This window comes from Propithecus coquereli, unplaced genomic scaffold (assembly GCF_000956105.1).
Source record: "Propithecus coquereli isolate 6110/MARCELLA unplaced genomic scaffold, Pcoq_1.0 Scaffold15, whole genome shotgun sequence".
Taxonomy (NCBI): domain Eukaryota; kingdom Metazoa; phylum Chordata; class Mammalia; order Primates; family Indriidae; genus Propithecus; species Propithecus coquereli.
This window is the reverse complement of record NW_012139413.1, coordinates 4,696,022-4,712,795: the sequence shown is the minus strand read 5'-3', so window position 1 is coordinate 4,712,795 and position 16,774 is coordinate 4,696,022. Positions and strand designations below refer to the sequence as shown.

The window sequence follows — 16,774 nt, the reverse complement described above, 5'->3', positions numbered from 1 at the left end:
AGGCCATTTGCAACACACTGGAATATAATCACAGCAAAATGTACCTCTCCCATAAGAACCCACTCAGCTCTGCAGTCATATTTCATTTGCAGACTATTAGTTTTACCCTTATGATGGGAACATTTTGTGTTCCCTGCTCACGCGGCTTCCACTTGAAGTACAGTACTTTTTATTATTATTGCACTGCTCTCCAAATGGGTTTCTTGGTGTATTTTTTTTTTAACTGAACTTTTTATTTAATGGCGTTCTGATATTTTTTAGCCTGTACATAAGCTTGGTAATGGCCTTTGCTGGTCCAAGTTTTATTAAACAAAAGATGATTTAGGCATTATCGTTAACTGTTTATTTAGTTTTGTACTTAGTTGTGCATGTTTGAATGGTTTAATTACTAGATCAGGAAGTAGATGGCTCCTTACAGGGGTTGTGTGTGGACCATTTAAATGTCCTCATTATTGGCATTTTCTCAGTTGCAATTCATCAGGGACAAGTCACTTTGCAAGTGGCGGTGTTCTGTAGGAATTGCCATTTTAAAGCAGTAGTGTTTTCATCAGATGATGCATTCCCGTGTAGATACTAACATAAGGCTGCAGCTTATTTCTATGGCACATTCTGACAACCTCCTGTAGTTCTGTTAGTATTAAGGTCCTTTGTTATTTAGCATCATTTTGCTAAATAATGATGTTATTTAGCATCATTGCATGCTTAACTGGTATTGGCCAGTGACTTCTGTGTGGTAATTTGGCCTTTTCCTTGTTCCTCTTGCCTGATCTGGACAGGAATATAAGCGCAAACAATTGGAAGAACAGAGACAAGCAGAGAGACTGCAGAGACAGCTAAAGCAAGAGAGAGACTATTTAGTTTCCCTTCAGCACCAGCGGCAGGAGCAGAGGCCCGTGGAAAAGAAGCCACTGTACCATTACAAAGAAGGGATGAGTCCTAGTGAGAAGCCAGCGTGGGCCAAGGAGGTAAGTAAGCAAGTGCAACCACACCCTGTTGGCCAGGCTTTTGGCTCTAATGAATTCATCCAGTAGAAGTGGAGAGTTAACCTAGTGCTGCAGAGTTGGAAAACAATTCATTGCTTTGCTTTTGGAAGAACCATAACATTATTTCTGTGGAGACATGGCAAGGCACCTTACTCCATTTGTGGGGTTTTTTTTGGCATATCTTTGTGGAGATAGTGGATTTTTATAGGCAACAGTAGAAAAATCCTTTTCCTTATACTAATCCAATTGAATTTGTGACATGAGGATTTTTAGCCACTTTTTTTTTTGTTGTTTGAAGAATGTGATTAAGGACTTAATGTAATTCTAGGTAGACTCATTTCCGGTCCATACCTGGGCCTTGTTAACTGGTCATTGACATTGTCACTAACACTACTTTGTTTGCTGTGATACCGGCAGACGCATAGTTGACCTCAGACTTGTGGTTGTGATATTCACTTTTGGGATCAAAAGTCATTTGTGTTTCTTTTTCAAATACTTCCAGAGTAATGATTTGTCATTTGCTTAACTGCTGACCAAGGAAGGATTTCCAGGAATTTGGCCTATGATGAGCTATTTAACAATATAATTAAAAGCTGTTTGGGTGGGAGGAAAAAAGGGTAATAACCAGATGGGTAAAGCAAACACACAAAATAATAACTCCAGCCATATCAGCAATGCTTCCAGGGGGTCACTGTGTCAGCTCATGTGCGTAACACCCTAGTGGCCAGTTCTGTCATTGTTTGTGGCCCCTGGTGATTTCCTTTATTTTCTTGTGAGCGTAGCCAGACATTTTAAGATGTTTTGGGTTATTTTGTATTTTTATTTAGCGTCTCTAGATATTTATAGCTAGAGCTTTTTTTCAAGTTATCTAGACTACAATATTTCCAGGACCAGATTTCTTACACAAGATCCTATTTTTATAAAAGTAGTTCTGTCTTTTTATTTTTCTCTCTTACCTGATATGTATAGAAAATTCTTAAAATTATGTTGTCCTAATGTTAATGATGGTGGTTTATGGGAGGTAGAAATCAAAATACTGATTTTTTTCTTTGAACTTTTTTATATTTATGTAGATTGTTTAAATCCTGTGTAGTATCATATACTATTTTAATGAAAATAACTTTTCTTTTAAAAGTTACAAAACAGTCTATAGAGAAAATCATTTTGATTTGAGATGAAGAACATTTTCGATCACTTTCCCTTACATCTGTAAACATAATCTGTATTGACCTATGTCTGTAACAGCTGCCTCTCTCTCTTAGATCAATAATTCAATTTTGTGATCCTGCTCTCAGGTACAGCAACGACCCCTTAATAATCCACCTGTTCTTCCAGCTAAGCAGAGTGACTGTGCTGTTAAACAGCAGCTGACATGTGTCCTGGCTGGCAGAGAGGTACCACCTTCCTCCACTGCTAAGCCATTTTCTAGCTATGCCAAGTTGAAATCTTCAGCTATGCCAGACTCACAGCTCCTGACCATGACAGGTGTTGAGAAAGCTGAAAAACTAACCTCTACAAAGCTAATACCAGTAGCTCCTGCAGGAATTAATGATTCCAGATCAAGACTCCTGTTTGAGCATCACTCGCGGAAGAAAGATGGACCAGCTTCCCCTATTAGACTTGGTTTGGAAGAACAACTGAAGCCTCAGGAAGCCTCATGGACCATAGTGAGATCTCGAAAGTGATCTCGCTCCCAAGGATGTAGCCCAACTCAAGAGTTAGGATCTAAGGTCATTTGTGTGTCCTCTCCCAACATCTCCAAAGTAACAAGCCCCCAGTTGTCCATTACTGAAATCAAGGAAGGCCTTAGAGACCTATGCATACCTTGGGGCAGAAGGGGCATGAACTCGTGCATCTTTACGAGCACCTCGACTCTTCTAAGAAATGCTGCGTCGCTAAGTAACCTCTCCTTGATGCCTGACCACTCGGCAGTCAATGTTTCCAGCCCCAAGCATGAGTTTAGAAGAGAGACACCTACAGATCCCATTAAAGAGGACCACAGTTTCTTGCAAAGAATCCCAGAATTTCTTCTCTCCCCTAGACAGCTCTTTCATGCACAAATGTACCAGAAAAAGAAGAAAAGCATAGAGCAGTTTCCATTTCCTTCCTTCAACCTCTACCCAGCACATTCTGATTTGAACTTGTCCACTTTGACTTCATTGTTTTCTAGTCACTATTTGTCCTCATCACTAAATTTACTGGACTATCCTCTCCATTCAGAGCTAGCTCACAGTTCCCAAGCTTTCAGAAGCCATGGCATTCCTGGGGGCAAGTCTTTGCAGACGTCATCAAGGCAGTTTTCTGGACCGCCTAGTTCCTCTGTGCTTCCCGGGAAGGCTCCTGGCAGGAAAAGAAACATAGCAGCTGGGTGTGCAAACAACATGGCTGTGTTGCCAAGCACTCCCGATGGGAGATTTCCTGGCCACCATAAGTCTGGGCCACCTCTGGTGGGTGACGTCTTCCAAGGTCCCTGGCTTCCTAGCAGCTGGTTCTCTTCCTTTGGGCTTGATGCACTTCCAGAGATATGTGGGAACATTCTTTGGGGATTTCATATCTAGTCCTTTCCTCCTGGGTGTGATTAACATAATCCAGTTTCCAACTAACCATCCATCTATTCATGAAACAGTTCTCAAGCCTTAGAGTGAATGATCATATTTTGGAAGAAAGACGAAACATTTATATGATAGAAGGAGAGTGACAGTTTCTCCAATTTCGGATTGGAACAACTGATGTACAACTAAGAACAAATAATTGCCCGCCTTAGTTTGATTCATCATTTTTAACACCCACTTCTTAAAATGGGAATAAAAATGAGTGTGAGGATCTTTATCTTCTTGATCTTTTAATGCTTCTCATCAGCAATGTATGAACTTTTTTTCTAAAGCATTATTTACAAATCTCTTTTTTTATATCAGAGAGGCAGGTGGGGCTCAAAGTAGCCAAACAGTAATAGGCATTTTAAGACTTTAGATGTAAACAGAACTTACAGCTTATCAGTATTTTAACTATCAACTGATAAGAAAACCTGGATTAAACTTTCTGGAGGTGGAGTTAAAAAGTACCATTTTCTTTTTCAAATGCATCCTTTACCAGGATATAAATTTGAAAATATCCTCACCTGGGATGAGTGGGCAGCTATGCTCATGAGACTGTCTCCTGGGATATAGGGTCTGGACATTTTTACCCTCTGTGCTATTGGAGATACCACCAGCTGTCTTCTACCCATTGCAACTTCTTCTGTGATCCGATCCAGCATTTATTTTCTACCTCAGCTCTATACCTTCTCATCGAGATGTTTTTTCCTTCTTTGATTACTTTCCCATCTACTCCTCTTCCTTATTCCAAATCAACACTCTTTCATCAGCAATGTAATGTTGTCATAATGCTTCATCCTCTGTGTTTTTGTTTCTTCATTTTATAAAACACGAGTGATCACTGCATTTCTCATTACCTTTCTCATTAATCTGTTGGATGGGGTAAGAACAAATGGAAATGCTCAGTCTTTTACAAATCTTATTGAGCTCCTCTCTCTTTCCTTTTACTGAGTGTTCTTCCTGTCCTGAATGTCACACTGGCTTTGATTTTCAGGTTTCAGCCAGAAAGGAACATTAATGTCTCTGCATTTAAAGGAGGGGTGGGGAGCATTCTCACCCCTTTGAAATTATCGGCCATTTTTGGATTGGAATGGAAGCAAGATTTGTTCTGTGAAAATATCAGTGTGATGTTCTGTTGAACATCAGCAGAATTTGAAAGTCTTCTGTCACTTTTTGGATGATGGAGATTCCTTTTTCTTTCTCCTGTTCCCTATGATGACATATGATTGTCTGGGCCTGCTAGTAACTGTGTGTGTTCCCCTCTCCTTTCTATCCCACATATATTTTTTAAAAAAATTTTGCACCAAGGCTCAGCAATGATAGAAGGCTTTGTTTACATAGGTATTACATGAGATTATATTTTAATTCTTTTTTTTTTTTTTTTTTGAGAAAGGGTCTCACTCTGTCACCCCAGGCTGGAGTGCAGTGGCCTGATTATAGCTTGCTGCAACCTCAAACTCGTGGACTCAAGTGACCCTCCTGCCTCAGCCTCCCCTGTGGCTGGGACAACAGACATGCGCCACCATGCCCAACTAATTTTTTAAATTATTTTTTATAGAGACAGAGTCATGCCATGTTGCCCAGGTTGGTCTTGAACTCCTGTTTTATTTGGCAAATGATGATCTGATAGGGACCAAGTTATCTCTTACTCTACCAGTCCGCTGTATACAGAAATTGTGTATAGTTTATACATGAGGTTCCCAAATTACAATTTAGAGAGTTTATAGCTCTGGTCTCGTCTTTTCCCAGTTTATGCGTATGTCTCTTAAGATTTAACATAAGAGAGACCTGGATGAAAACAGTGAGGAGTGTGTTTGAGTTCATGTTCTTCTGCTTCCTGGCTGTGCCCTGGGGCAAGTCTCTTCCCCTTCCTGAGATGCAGCTTCCTCATGTGCACTTCCTGCCTCACAGTTGGGAGGATCATGGGCATTAATGTATGTGCTTGTGCCGTTTAAACATTAGGCATTGTACAAATGCAAAATATATTATTCAACACATTCCTATTTTGTTCCCAAAGCCGTTGTAGCTCACAAGGAATAAGTGTTTTGACTCTGTTGTTTCTGGTTTGATTTCCCATGACCAGTTCACTCACATCTCCCATCTTCTCGCCCACCTCTCCCAGGTGATACATAAACACTTCTTTATTTCCCATCTCAGCTTGTTAAGGATTCTCTTCATTACTTTGAAGTTATGTGCTCCATTCATGTGGGATCTATACCTTTTTCTGGAATATTGGTTATGAGTGGACCCTGGGAAATAGTTCAGCCCTTATCTTTAGACAAGATTGCATTTTAAGCATTCCTTACGAATGAGAGTCTCCCCTGTGCTCAGACGTGTCCCAGACAAGGGGCGTCCTCAAACTTGCTCAGTAATTATTAATATCTGCTCATGGTGGTTTTGCCAAAGGACAATATGACTCAGTTCTTTATGTGAGCAATGAGTGCAGGGTCAAAGTATCTAATGAGCACTTAAAAGTTATTTATTGACTTCTTTCTCTTTATCCAGTATTGCCAGTAAACACAAGAATCAAATTGTTTTGTTCAGTTGGGGAGAAAAAAAGGAATTCCCGTACAATCGCATTTGATTCACCGCATATTAGCTCTTACGTAAGGCCTTCTAAGACCTTCATAGACCCTAGGGACCCCGCATACTATAAAATGTTGTTAAAATGCACCCATATAACATAGTAAATATATATTTGCTGTCAACATTTTTGAAATTACTTCTATGATTTTGTTTTGAAATTCCTTCTCAGTGGATGTCATTCATTACTGTGAAGTGAGACATTGTAACTTATAAATTGTTTTCAAGTATAAAAAACAATTTGACAATTGACATTGACATATATTTAAACATATTTTTATTTATTTTGAAAATTTTTTTAAAGCACATAATTAACAAATGTATTTTTAGGTCTTCTACATTTGTGTAGCCTTTATACAAGGTCAGAGGCCTTCGACGTCACTCCTTTACTTCCCAATGGACAGCACAGCCCTGTCTGGAGTGCAATTTTATTTCCAAGACCACCGTCATTTTTTCTTTCTCTCTATAATGCTGTAGTAAATAGTATAGCATTTCTGCAGAGGTGATGCAAAACTCTCCAAAGTTATTTTAGTTTTCATGTTGAAATGATCCTATTAATAAGAAAAAAATTTCTTTTATGGCAAAATTGATGAGTCTGCTCATCTTGTTCTCTGTATTCACTGATAATCCCTTCATCTATAAAATCCTTTATAACAGGTATCATTGTTTGGGTGTAGCACCTTAACAATCTGTATCCGATGTTACTAGAACACCCTTTTCAGTGGTGCTTCTGGCATTTTATGTCTTCTTGGTAGCAGGAGGTTGGAGGAGAGGCTTGGCTACTAGACTTTTTTAATATCCTCGGGCAGATTGAAACATGTCTTGATTGTGCCCCGGTTTTTAGTCACATATATCCTTACTCTGGGGTGGGAAGGGGGGAACCACTTTCTTTTGTCTCAGGTATCTATCTCCTATTCAATGAGTAGACATAAGTTATGATAAATCAGAAGACAGGCCTTTGCCTGGCATCAAAATAATCCTAGATATACTATCCAGCTTTCCCTCTGTCCATCTGAAGCTATTGTTAGGAGAAGCACCACTTCCAAATGTTTGGTTTGATATGTTTGCTCCAGTACTTAATGTGATCCTTTGGCACAAAGGTACTTGTGCAGCATTATTTTCCTTAAGACCTTAGGACAAGGTTTTCTTGAGAAAAAAGTTGTAGCCAGATGCCTCATTGTTACACCCTTCTCATAGATTTACAGATTTCTTTGGACAAACTCCAACCCAAGAAATTTCAACACATTGGACCCTTCCTCAAATAATTTACAGTCATTTATGCCATATATTTTAGAATGGTTTAGATTGAAACATACTAATGTTAGGATTTAGTATTTAAACTACCTGATAGAAAGCATAGGAAATTTTACTAGAAGTACATTAGTAACATCTATACATGACTAATCAAACCCATTAATTGCCTATGAATATCACTACCCCACTTTCTGCCCTATTCATTTCTAATGACAGCTTTAGGGCCCCTTGTGTCCGGCAGTCCTATTGGCAGCAGGGATGCTTAGGCTGGAGCTTTGTTGCTGACAGTTGCCACAACAATTCTTTATCTTAATAATGGTTTCTTTGCTCCAGATAGAGTCTTTAAAGACAGATTTTTCCACTGTTGTTTTTAATGTACATTCTCTTAATGTGTATTTAAAACTGAGCATATTTTACAGTTAAAAATAATAGTAACAAGTATAAATATATTCTCTAAATATATTTGGTTACTGAATTTTGGGACAATTGGCTAGAGTTTGGATAGCCAATATTTATCTGAAAACGTGTTTGAATCTCTTGGGTTCCTGAGCTCAGAGAGCAATGGTTTATATAGTGGGAGTTTGGATATTGAAGGCTGCTTGTACATGTGATTGGTCTATTAACGATCTTCCCTGGAAATAAGGAAATGGATAATATTTGACCAATTCTAGTGGTCTAGAAACATTAATCTTCTTTTCAAAGAGTCTGGCATTTGTAAAAGGAATGCATTGCATGCATTGGTCTCAGTTTATCTATTGCTATCTTTACGGGACTTTTTCTTCTTTGTGGTCTTATCTGAAAGCTGACTTTGTCCTTTTACTCAATGCAATAGCCAAATAATTATTGCTGATGTAATACTTTGCACACGTGCACACACAAAGTATACATGTTCTGTTTTACATTCCTGGCTTTTTGCAGCAAATCTTATTTGGTATGTGGTGAGCTTCTGGGACATGGAATTTCAAAACCAAAGTCAACTGGATGCCACTTGTATGCACCCTGCACAGCCATGGCTGGGGAAGAGATGTTCAGATTACACCTCAGTAGAGGCAGGAGGAATGTTTTCTATTTGAGGTTAATGTGAGTTTTAAAAACAGCCTTATTCTGTATATTAGACTGAGTCTGCCTCTATAAAGAGTCAAAATGGAGTAGGGAGGATGGGAAAAAATATCTCTTCTGAATTTTTATTTCAAATCAGGCAATAAAATGAATAAAGACTTTTAGCTGGTAAAGATATGCAGACAGACGTGAATACTGAATACCTGCTTGTAGGCTCTTACAATGCTCAATGCGTGAACAGAAGAGTATTAAGGGCTTACTCTAAAGGCCATCAGGGTGGTGAGAATGGTTGCATTGTCCTGGTGGGTTTGGGAAGCACAAGGGTCAAATTGACCCTGAAGAAATAAAGGACAGGATGCAATGGACCTGGAGAAAAAGTCCTAAACCTCTTAAAGTTGTCTAAGATCTTAAGTCGTGTCTTGCAGTATACACCTTGTTTATCTAAATTTCCCTTCAAAATTGTCCCCTGAGACAGTCTGTGTGCTGTAAATATGTACTAAGGGTAATTTTTACCTATTAAAAAGGCCATTCACTGGTCTTGCGAACCTTCCCTGTGAAGCACTTGGGATCAGTGACCTGCTCGGGGCTGAGAGAAACACTGGAAGAAGGGCAATGCCGAGGAAATGAAATGGCCAGCGGGGGAGCGGAGAGGAGGGAAGGCAGAATGAACACCACATGTGGAGACGCAGGGAGGAAGAAAGGGGAGAGCGAGGCAGTGGAGTCCAAGCTGGCGTGGAAAGAATGAGCAGGAGCAGTGTATTTAGGGAGCAGGGAAAGACAACTGGAAAGAAAGACCCTTGAAGAGAGAAAAAGAAAATGATACAGGAAGTCTACTTAAGATAGGTCATGTTATTAAACAGGCAGCCTGGAACACCCACTTGCCTATCAGTATAGGGCCTGTGAAGAAATGGAGGGTGTGTGCACTCAGCTCCATCCTCTTGTTCTTCCCCTGCCTGTCCTGTGAATCAGCCCAAAGCAAGTTTCCATTTTCCCCAAGCCCTCTTAATGCATACTGCTGCTCCTTTGATTATGTAGGGTGCAAACTGTCTCCCTTGCTGATGCCGTGGCCTAGTGACCAGTCAGCAAGATAATATCCCAATCGATGCAAGATAAACTCTGAAGCAGATCCCAAATTTCCAGCTAACTGAATTAACACAAGATTATGGATAATGGAAGAGTGATGGCTTAGGTGTTCTTGGGGTTTTTTTTGTTGGCGGTGCTAGTGTTTGCTGTGATAGAAAAGAGTTCTTTTGGCCGGGCGCAGTGGCTCACGCCTGTAAGCCTAACACTCTAGGAGGTCGCGATGGGAGGATTGCTTGAGCTCAGGAATTCGAGACCAGCCTGAGCAAGTGTGAGATCCTGTCTCTACTAAAAATAGAAAAATTAACCAGGTGTGGTGGTGCGAGCCTGTAGTCCCAGCTGCTCGGGAGGCTGAGGCAGAAGGATTGCTTGAGCCCAGGAGTTTGAGGTTGCTGTGAGCTAAGCTGCGGCCACAGCACTCTACTCAGGGCAACAGAGTGAGACTCTGTCTCAAAAAAAAAAAAAAAAAGAGTTCTTTGCAAATTCTTGATACAGAGCAGAAACTGAGAATTTTGGCTTCTTAATATGAATTATCAGAGAGTTCAAATGGCTGTGCAGGTGACTACAGAAGGTCCTTACTAGGAGATGAATTGACTTCTATCCATTGAGGCTCTTTTGCTTTTGGCTTCTAGGTAGAAGAACGGTCAAGGCTGAACCGGCAAAGTTCACCTGCCATGCCTCACAAGGTTGCCAACCGGATATCTGACCCCAACCTGCCCCCAAGGTCGGAGTCCTTCAGCATCAGTGGAGTTCAGCCTGCTCGGACGCCCCCTATGCTCAGACCAGTCGATTCCCAGGTACATTATGTTGTCCTTTCCATTAGGTATTCCAGTAGGGTATACAATAAAACCTGTGTTCAGGCATGGGACCAATCAAATTATGACCCTTAATATATAATTCATAGTAATATAGAAGGCCCCACTGAATTTGACAGGTAGGGGAAAAATGAATCACTTCTTGGTAAATTGGCCTCTCTGGAGACCCACAGGAGTTTCTACAAGGTAAGAACAAGCATCCTCTTAGTTATAATTCCCAACACTAGAATTCATATAGACCTTTGAGGTATACATGCTGTGTGTGTATGTATATCATGTATCTATATAGAAAGTATATGTAATCTTTTGTCCCTTGGGATTTTGACATGAGCCCAAAACTGGAAAAATTAAGTGTACTTTTTAAAGTAAAACTATGTCTTCTAAGCCAGTCGTTCTCAAAATGTGGTGATTGAATCAACAGCATCAGGCATCACCCAGGAACTTGGTAGGAATGCTGATTCTCGGGCCCGCTCAGCCCCACTGATCAGCACCCCTGGGCTGGGGCCTGGCAGCCTGTGATTTAACAAGCCCTCCAGGTGACTCTGATGTACTTCAGAGTCTGAGAACCACTCTTGTAAGCTATTTGGTAAAGAAAAAAGATTACTCCACTTTTAGGAAAGGAGGAAGTTTCTGGAAGTTCTACAGAACTTTTATATTATATATACTAAAAATGAAATAAAAAATGAAATGGGTTATGGAATTCCATGAAAAATAATGGTAATGCAGGTTTTTTTACCCAAATGTCTTCAATTTCTTCCAGGTATCCACCTGTGTTAAGACTTCCACAAAATATTTTGAGGTCACTTTTGAGACATGTAACTGTTTGAACTGGAGTTTAAAAGAGTAGTGATAAAATCAAGTATTCTCTATGTTTTGAGTTTGCCTTTAATAAATGAAGCCCAAGAATTTTCAGCACCAGCCAGCTTAGTGTATCTTCCCCTGGTTGGTTTTAATTTGTATATAATTCTTTCATGCCTAACCCTCAAAGGGATACATTTTTTTTTATAGGAAGTTCTCTTTTAATGTACAAACATCCTCTTTTAAAACTCCTATCTTTGACCTTGGAGGGTACTTTCACCTTGTAAAAGGAGAGAATAGAGAGAAATTTACTTTATGCAAGTGGCTAGGGAATGAAAATGTAGCTGTTCTGTGACAGTTAATTGGATAAAGCATGTTTCAGGTGCTTCGGTTTTTGTTTTTATTTTATTTTTTGCCTCTTTTAAAGTAAGTTTGTGTTTTGTACTTGATATTTTTTAATTTTTCAAAACTTTTTATTTGTATAAATTATGGGATACAAGTGCAGTTTTATTACATGCTTAGCTTTCATAGCGGCCAAGTCAGGGCTGTAGAGTATCCATCTCCCGAATAATGTACATTGTACCCATTAAGTGATTTCTCATCATCCACCCCCCTCGCACCCTCACCCTTTTGAGTCTCCACTGTCTGTCATTCTACTCTCTACATCCATGCGTACACATTTTTTAGCACCTACGTAATGTGCCATATTTGACTTTCTGTGTCTGGCTTGTTTCACTTAAGGTAATGACCTCCAGTTCCATTTAAATGTGCTTTGTTTTAATATCATTATTTAATATAGTTAATGATATTTAGCATTAATATAAATTTAATGGATTCTATTCTGGTTAAAGTATAACCTTCAGCTAAATTGGGGTTTGAGGGTTTTCTCTGATTGTCGTTAATAACATTCCAACACTGAAATTTCAGACCCAACAGCGTTTGACAGGTCCTTGCACAAAGCAAATACTAAATTAATATTTGTTGAGTTAACAATTTAATTTAGAAAGCACTATAGATATTTCCCCAGCCAAAATGTGTTGAACACTTCCCATATGCAGGCAGAGTTAGACTCAGGGACACAATGTGAGTGTGACAGACATAGATCCTGTCTCCAGGGAGTTCACCTTCCTGAAGTCAGAGGAGACAGATAAGATAATCACTAAGAGTGAAGTGTGAGCAGGGCTGTGGCAAAGGGGGTACCCTGTGCTATGTATTTTAATGATTTGTCTTAAAGAGCCACAGTTTCACCGAAAGACTGCCTGTCTTCCCTGCACAAACAATATCACCACATGCCCAGTTGTGAGACTTACAACTCTAAAAGAAATGTCCTGGTGTCAAGACATACATAATACCATAGAGGGTCAGAGACCACACAGCGGAAAGCAGGCCATTGCAGAGGTTAGGCATATGTGCTGTGAGCATAGAATGCCTGGGTTCCAGTCCAGCCTCCGGCATGTGTTAGCTGTGAAATCCAGGGTATTGCTTAACCTCTCTGTACCTTCCATTGCTCATGTGAAAAATGGGGGCAATGATTGTGTCCACCTCAGGGTGGACTCAGTAAGATAACGAGTAAGATACTTAGAGCAGTTCTTGCTTTACAGAGTAGTAGCACTCTCTGAAGTCAAAGTTCGGGGTGGGGGGAGGTTAAAGGAGGAAGTTTGTAATATTAGAAGAGAATTGGTCGTAAAATATATTATATCGCTGGTCATGTTTACTAATACACAGTAGTTACTATTATTATTATTATTATACTTGTTCCACGGACTTAGCATTGTCAAGGATTTCATCTAACTTTTTGCCAGGAACCCTAGTTAAGCCCTACATAGCGCTCTAAATGGAAGATTTTGAAGAGCTGTTAAAAATATGCTATAGATCGCTGTGATGAACTCTCTGTCGTCCAATTTTTGTGCCCTAGAACTTCTTTTTGCCCTTCAGCTGATTGAGGTTCTAACTGATCTGCTCATCTGCTTTTTCTTCTACTAATGCTGCTCTTACGTTGTTTTAATGCTTAGATCCCACATCTGGTAGCTGTGAAATCCCAGGGCCCCGCCTTGACCGCCTCCCAGTCAGTACACGAGCAGCCCACAAAGGGCCTCTCTGGGTTTCAGGAGGCTCTGAACGTGACCTCTCACCGCGTGGAGATGCCGCGCCAGAACTCAGATCCCACCTCTGAAAACCCTCCTCTCCCTACTCGTATTGAAAAGTTTGACCGAAGCTCTTGGTTACGGCAGGAAGAAGACATTCCACCAAAGGTAATATTGCTGGGGTGTTTTCATCATCACCGTCTTCGCTGATTATTATTATTACCACTAGTCCAGACCTTTCTTGGTAATGAAGAATGTGATCATGCCAAAGCATCTTCTTATGTTTGTTTTGGTCCCTCATTCCCAAGCTAAGACTTCGATTGTCGTTCATCATTACTGACCTTCATTTCCCCCAAAGAAACTGAGGCTTAGGTGTATTGTACGTCTTGAAAGCATATATCCTGTATCCAGAATTAGAATTCTCAACCCCAAGCTTTCCAAACTATTATTTTACTATCCACGTTAAGAAATAGAATAATGGATATTTTCATTGATGACTGACTCTACATCTAGGCAAATTGAAAACTTGCAGATAAAAAGTAGAAAATTTATTTATTCCTATTTTTAACAACACAAAGTGAAACCAGATTTCAGGGTTCCAGAAGATCGTACTGCTCTTAGAATAATTTAGTTGGCCTCATTTAAATAAAGTTCTTTCTGGGCCAAGTCTCATTTAATTTCTTAATTTATTATTGAGGATAAAACTTTAGGGTAAAATGCCCAGCCATCCCACTGGACAAGAACAGCCCTAAGTTTGGGTTCTTTTGTTTTCCTGTACCAAGTCCTTACTCATTTATAAGAACTGTTCCGGAATGTGGCTGTGCATCTGGCTGCAGAACAACCTGGAAGTATTTCAAAATACTGAAGAAACTTTTGCATCATTCTTCCTGGTTTAGGAATCCCCTTTATCCTGAGCTCAGCATAGGAGCTATGACAAATGAAATATTCCACAATTTCCAAAAAAAATAATGCCATTGTTAATTCCAGAAAAAATAAAAATTTTTACTCAATGATTTACAAATATATTTCCTCATTTTCCTCTCAAAAGGGTATTATAGCAAGAGTCCCAAAATAAAATCAGCCAATAATTTGTTGATGTTGCATCTCTGTGGAAGCAGAAATGCCATCAGTAAAGGTTACTAAGGGAGCAAAGTTCAATATGGAAAATAAGGTGAGTCGAGCAGCAGACACAGCAGTTGGAGAAACTGACAATGGAAGTTATTGGTCCACTCTAAAAATATGCAGGCATACACGCATAAAGCTGGGAGAAAACTTTAGACCAATTCAAAAACTTAGGTTTTAATAATTTGTTAGGCTCTTTCTTCTCTGCAACTATTTATATTTGCAGATATTTAATTTGAACAGGTGGTAGCACTGATTTGGCCTTTCTGCTTCACTTCACTGGCTTATCTTTATGTTAAAATGAATTATAATAAAAATTAATTTTTCGAAACAAAGGATGACATTTTACATTGAAAGTAATTTTCAGCACTAGGATTCATAATATGATTCTCTTAAATAATGAACTCCTTTGGTACACTTGCAATATTTGATTTCATTTTTAAAATGTTCATATGTTTCATAAAATGAGGCATACTTGAATTCTTCCTGAGGCTTTTGCCAGATAAGCTCATAATACATTTTCCTACTGTACCTCATAGTCTTATTGGTACTCACACAACCTTTTTGAAGACCGTTTTCAGTATTTTCGGTATTAATCCTGTTTTGTATTATGTTGTATTATGTTTGCTAATTGACCAGAGCACAGTGCTTTTGGTTTCTGGTTTTAGTTAGTAATTACAAGTTGATTAGGAAGTAGAAACATTCTGGATCCATTGCAGTAGGTTCGCTGAGCTCACTGACGTATGACTTATGTCCCAAGTTCTATTCTGATATCCTACTTTCTCACCAGATTTCATAATTTCCTTATCTGCTTAGTTGTAGTGTGAGGTAAAAATAGAACTTGATTTGTGTGGGTGGCTCTCACCTGATGCAACTTCCAGTGAGTTAATGGTATCCCGAAGACATTTCTGATATTCTTCAATTTTGCCCAACCAAGAGAGGTTAATTATTTTTAGCCCAGTGAATCAAACTTACTAGCTTAGTCTATCTTTAAATTTGTTTTTAAGATTGAGGTGACCCTTCTTAATGGTTGCCGAATTTGCCTCATTACCTTTTGCCAGTGGACCCTTGTTTGATTTTGGGGGTGGTGGGAGTTTAATATTTCTTCGAGGAATAAAGATCGTTCTCTCCTGTTTCAGATAGTTTCTGTAACTTCTGGCAAATCTTTGGGAAGGAGAAGGATTTTCTGACAGTAGCCTATGGAAGCTATTTGATAGAAAATATTTCTGAATTCTGGTTTTTTCCAGGTGCCTCAAAGAACAACTTCTATATCCCCAGCGTTAGCCAGAAAGAATTCTCCTGGGAATGGTAGTGCTCTGGGACCCAGACTAGGATCTCAACCCATCAGAGCAAGGTAAAGGAAGGAAATTGGTTAAGGTAAAAGAAAAAGGCCCTACCACCACTGTCATTATTGCTTTCCTAAAAATGTCTATGTTCTTTTTTCATTCAGAGGCATGTTGACTTGCTATCTGGACTGTAAGCTTTGATGGGCTAGAACACAAGCCCTTTATTTCTTCAGTAGCTTTTCACAGAAGTCAGTATTCAGTGGGAGCTCATGAATGAATGAGTGAATAAATGAATGAATGTATGAAGCAATTCAGAAGCCAATTGGGTGTACCTTAACTGGTAGTTTTTAAAATCTGGGAGTAAAATTACAAATATAAATCTGGTTGCAATACCCCAAAGCACTGTTTCAGAGATCATTTTATGGAGTCAGCAGAACAAAATGGCCTGAGTTGAGGTGATTTTTAGCATCAGGTCAGGAAACATGCCCTGGGAACCACTGAGACATCACAAAGTCATTGCCAAGGAAATAGTGACCAACTTCAGAGCTTCCCTAGCTTGGCAATTATAGAAGGACTAACTCCTGTGAGGGAATCACCTCTTTGGCATTATGGAAGGTCACTGAAGTACTGTTATGGTTCCACTCTTGCTCTGTGTTCTTCTTCCAGAATTTTCCACCAACAATGTATATTCCTACAGTCAGGAAATTGCATCTACTTCCACTGGTTGGTGTGAAGGTCTGGGAGAAGCTGGAAAGTAAACAATATCTTTACAGTATCTGAGCAGATTTTACGTGGTAACAGATGCTGTTTGTGGCTATAATTCATCAATCTTCCCTCAGATTTTTCATGATGAATACATCCTTTTTTAGGATCAACTGAAATAGCAAATGGCCTCTGCAGAGGCTATAAAGAGGATGAGCTTGGGAAGGCGGTTTTCTTCTTCATTGTGTTCATAATAAGGGAAGAATCTTGCTTTGCTAGTAAGAGAAAGAAAGACTAGAAGTGAAGATTATCATTATATGTACTTATCTTTAAAATATGGAATACTTTTGATCAGAAAGCTTTAGTTTTCCTCTGTACATGAAAAGCCTTAGAAAGGGGTCAGTCCATAAATAA

The 16,774-nt window shown here is 39.4% G+C and overlaps 1 protein-coding gene across 1 annotated transcript in view; it reads left to right on the top strand.

The window, feature by feature from the left end:
- Nucleotides 1-16,774, top strand: part of TNIK (TRAF2 and NCK interacting kinase) — a 288,393-nt gene that overhangs the window by 218,958 nt on the left and 52,661 nt on the right. Inside the window, 4 exon segments of the mRNA XM_012640167.1 lie at nucleotides 777-965; nucleotides 10,186-10,350; nucleotides 13,179-13,418; nucleotides 15,620-15,726. Of these exon segments, the coding sequence (XP_012495621.1) occupies nucleotides 777-965; nucleotides 10,186-10,350; nucleotides 13,179-13,418; nucleotides 15,620-15,726 (701 nt within the window).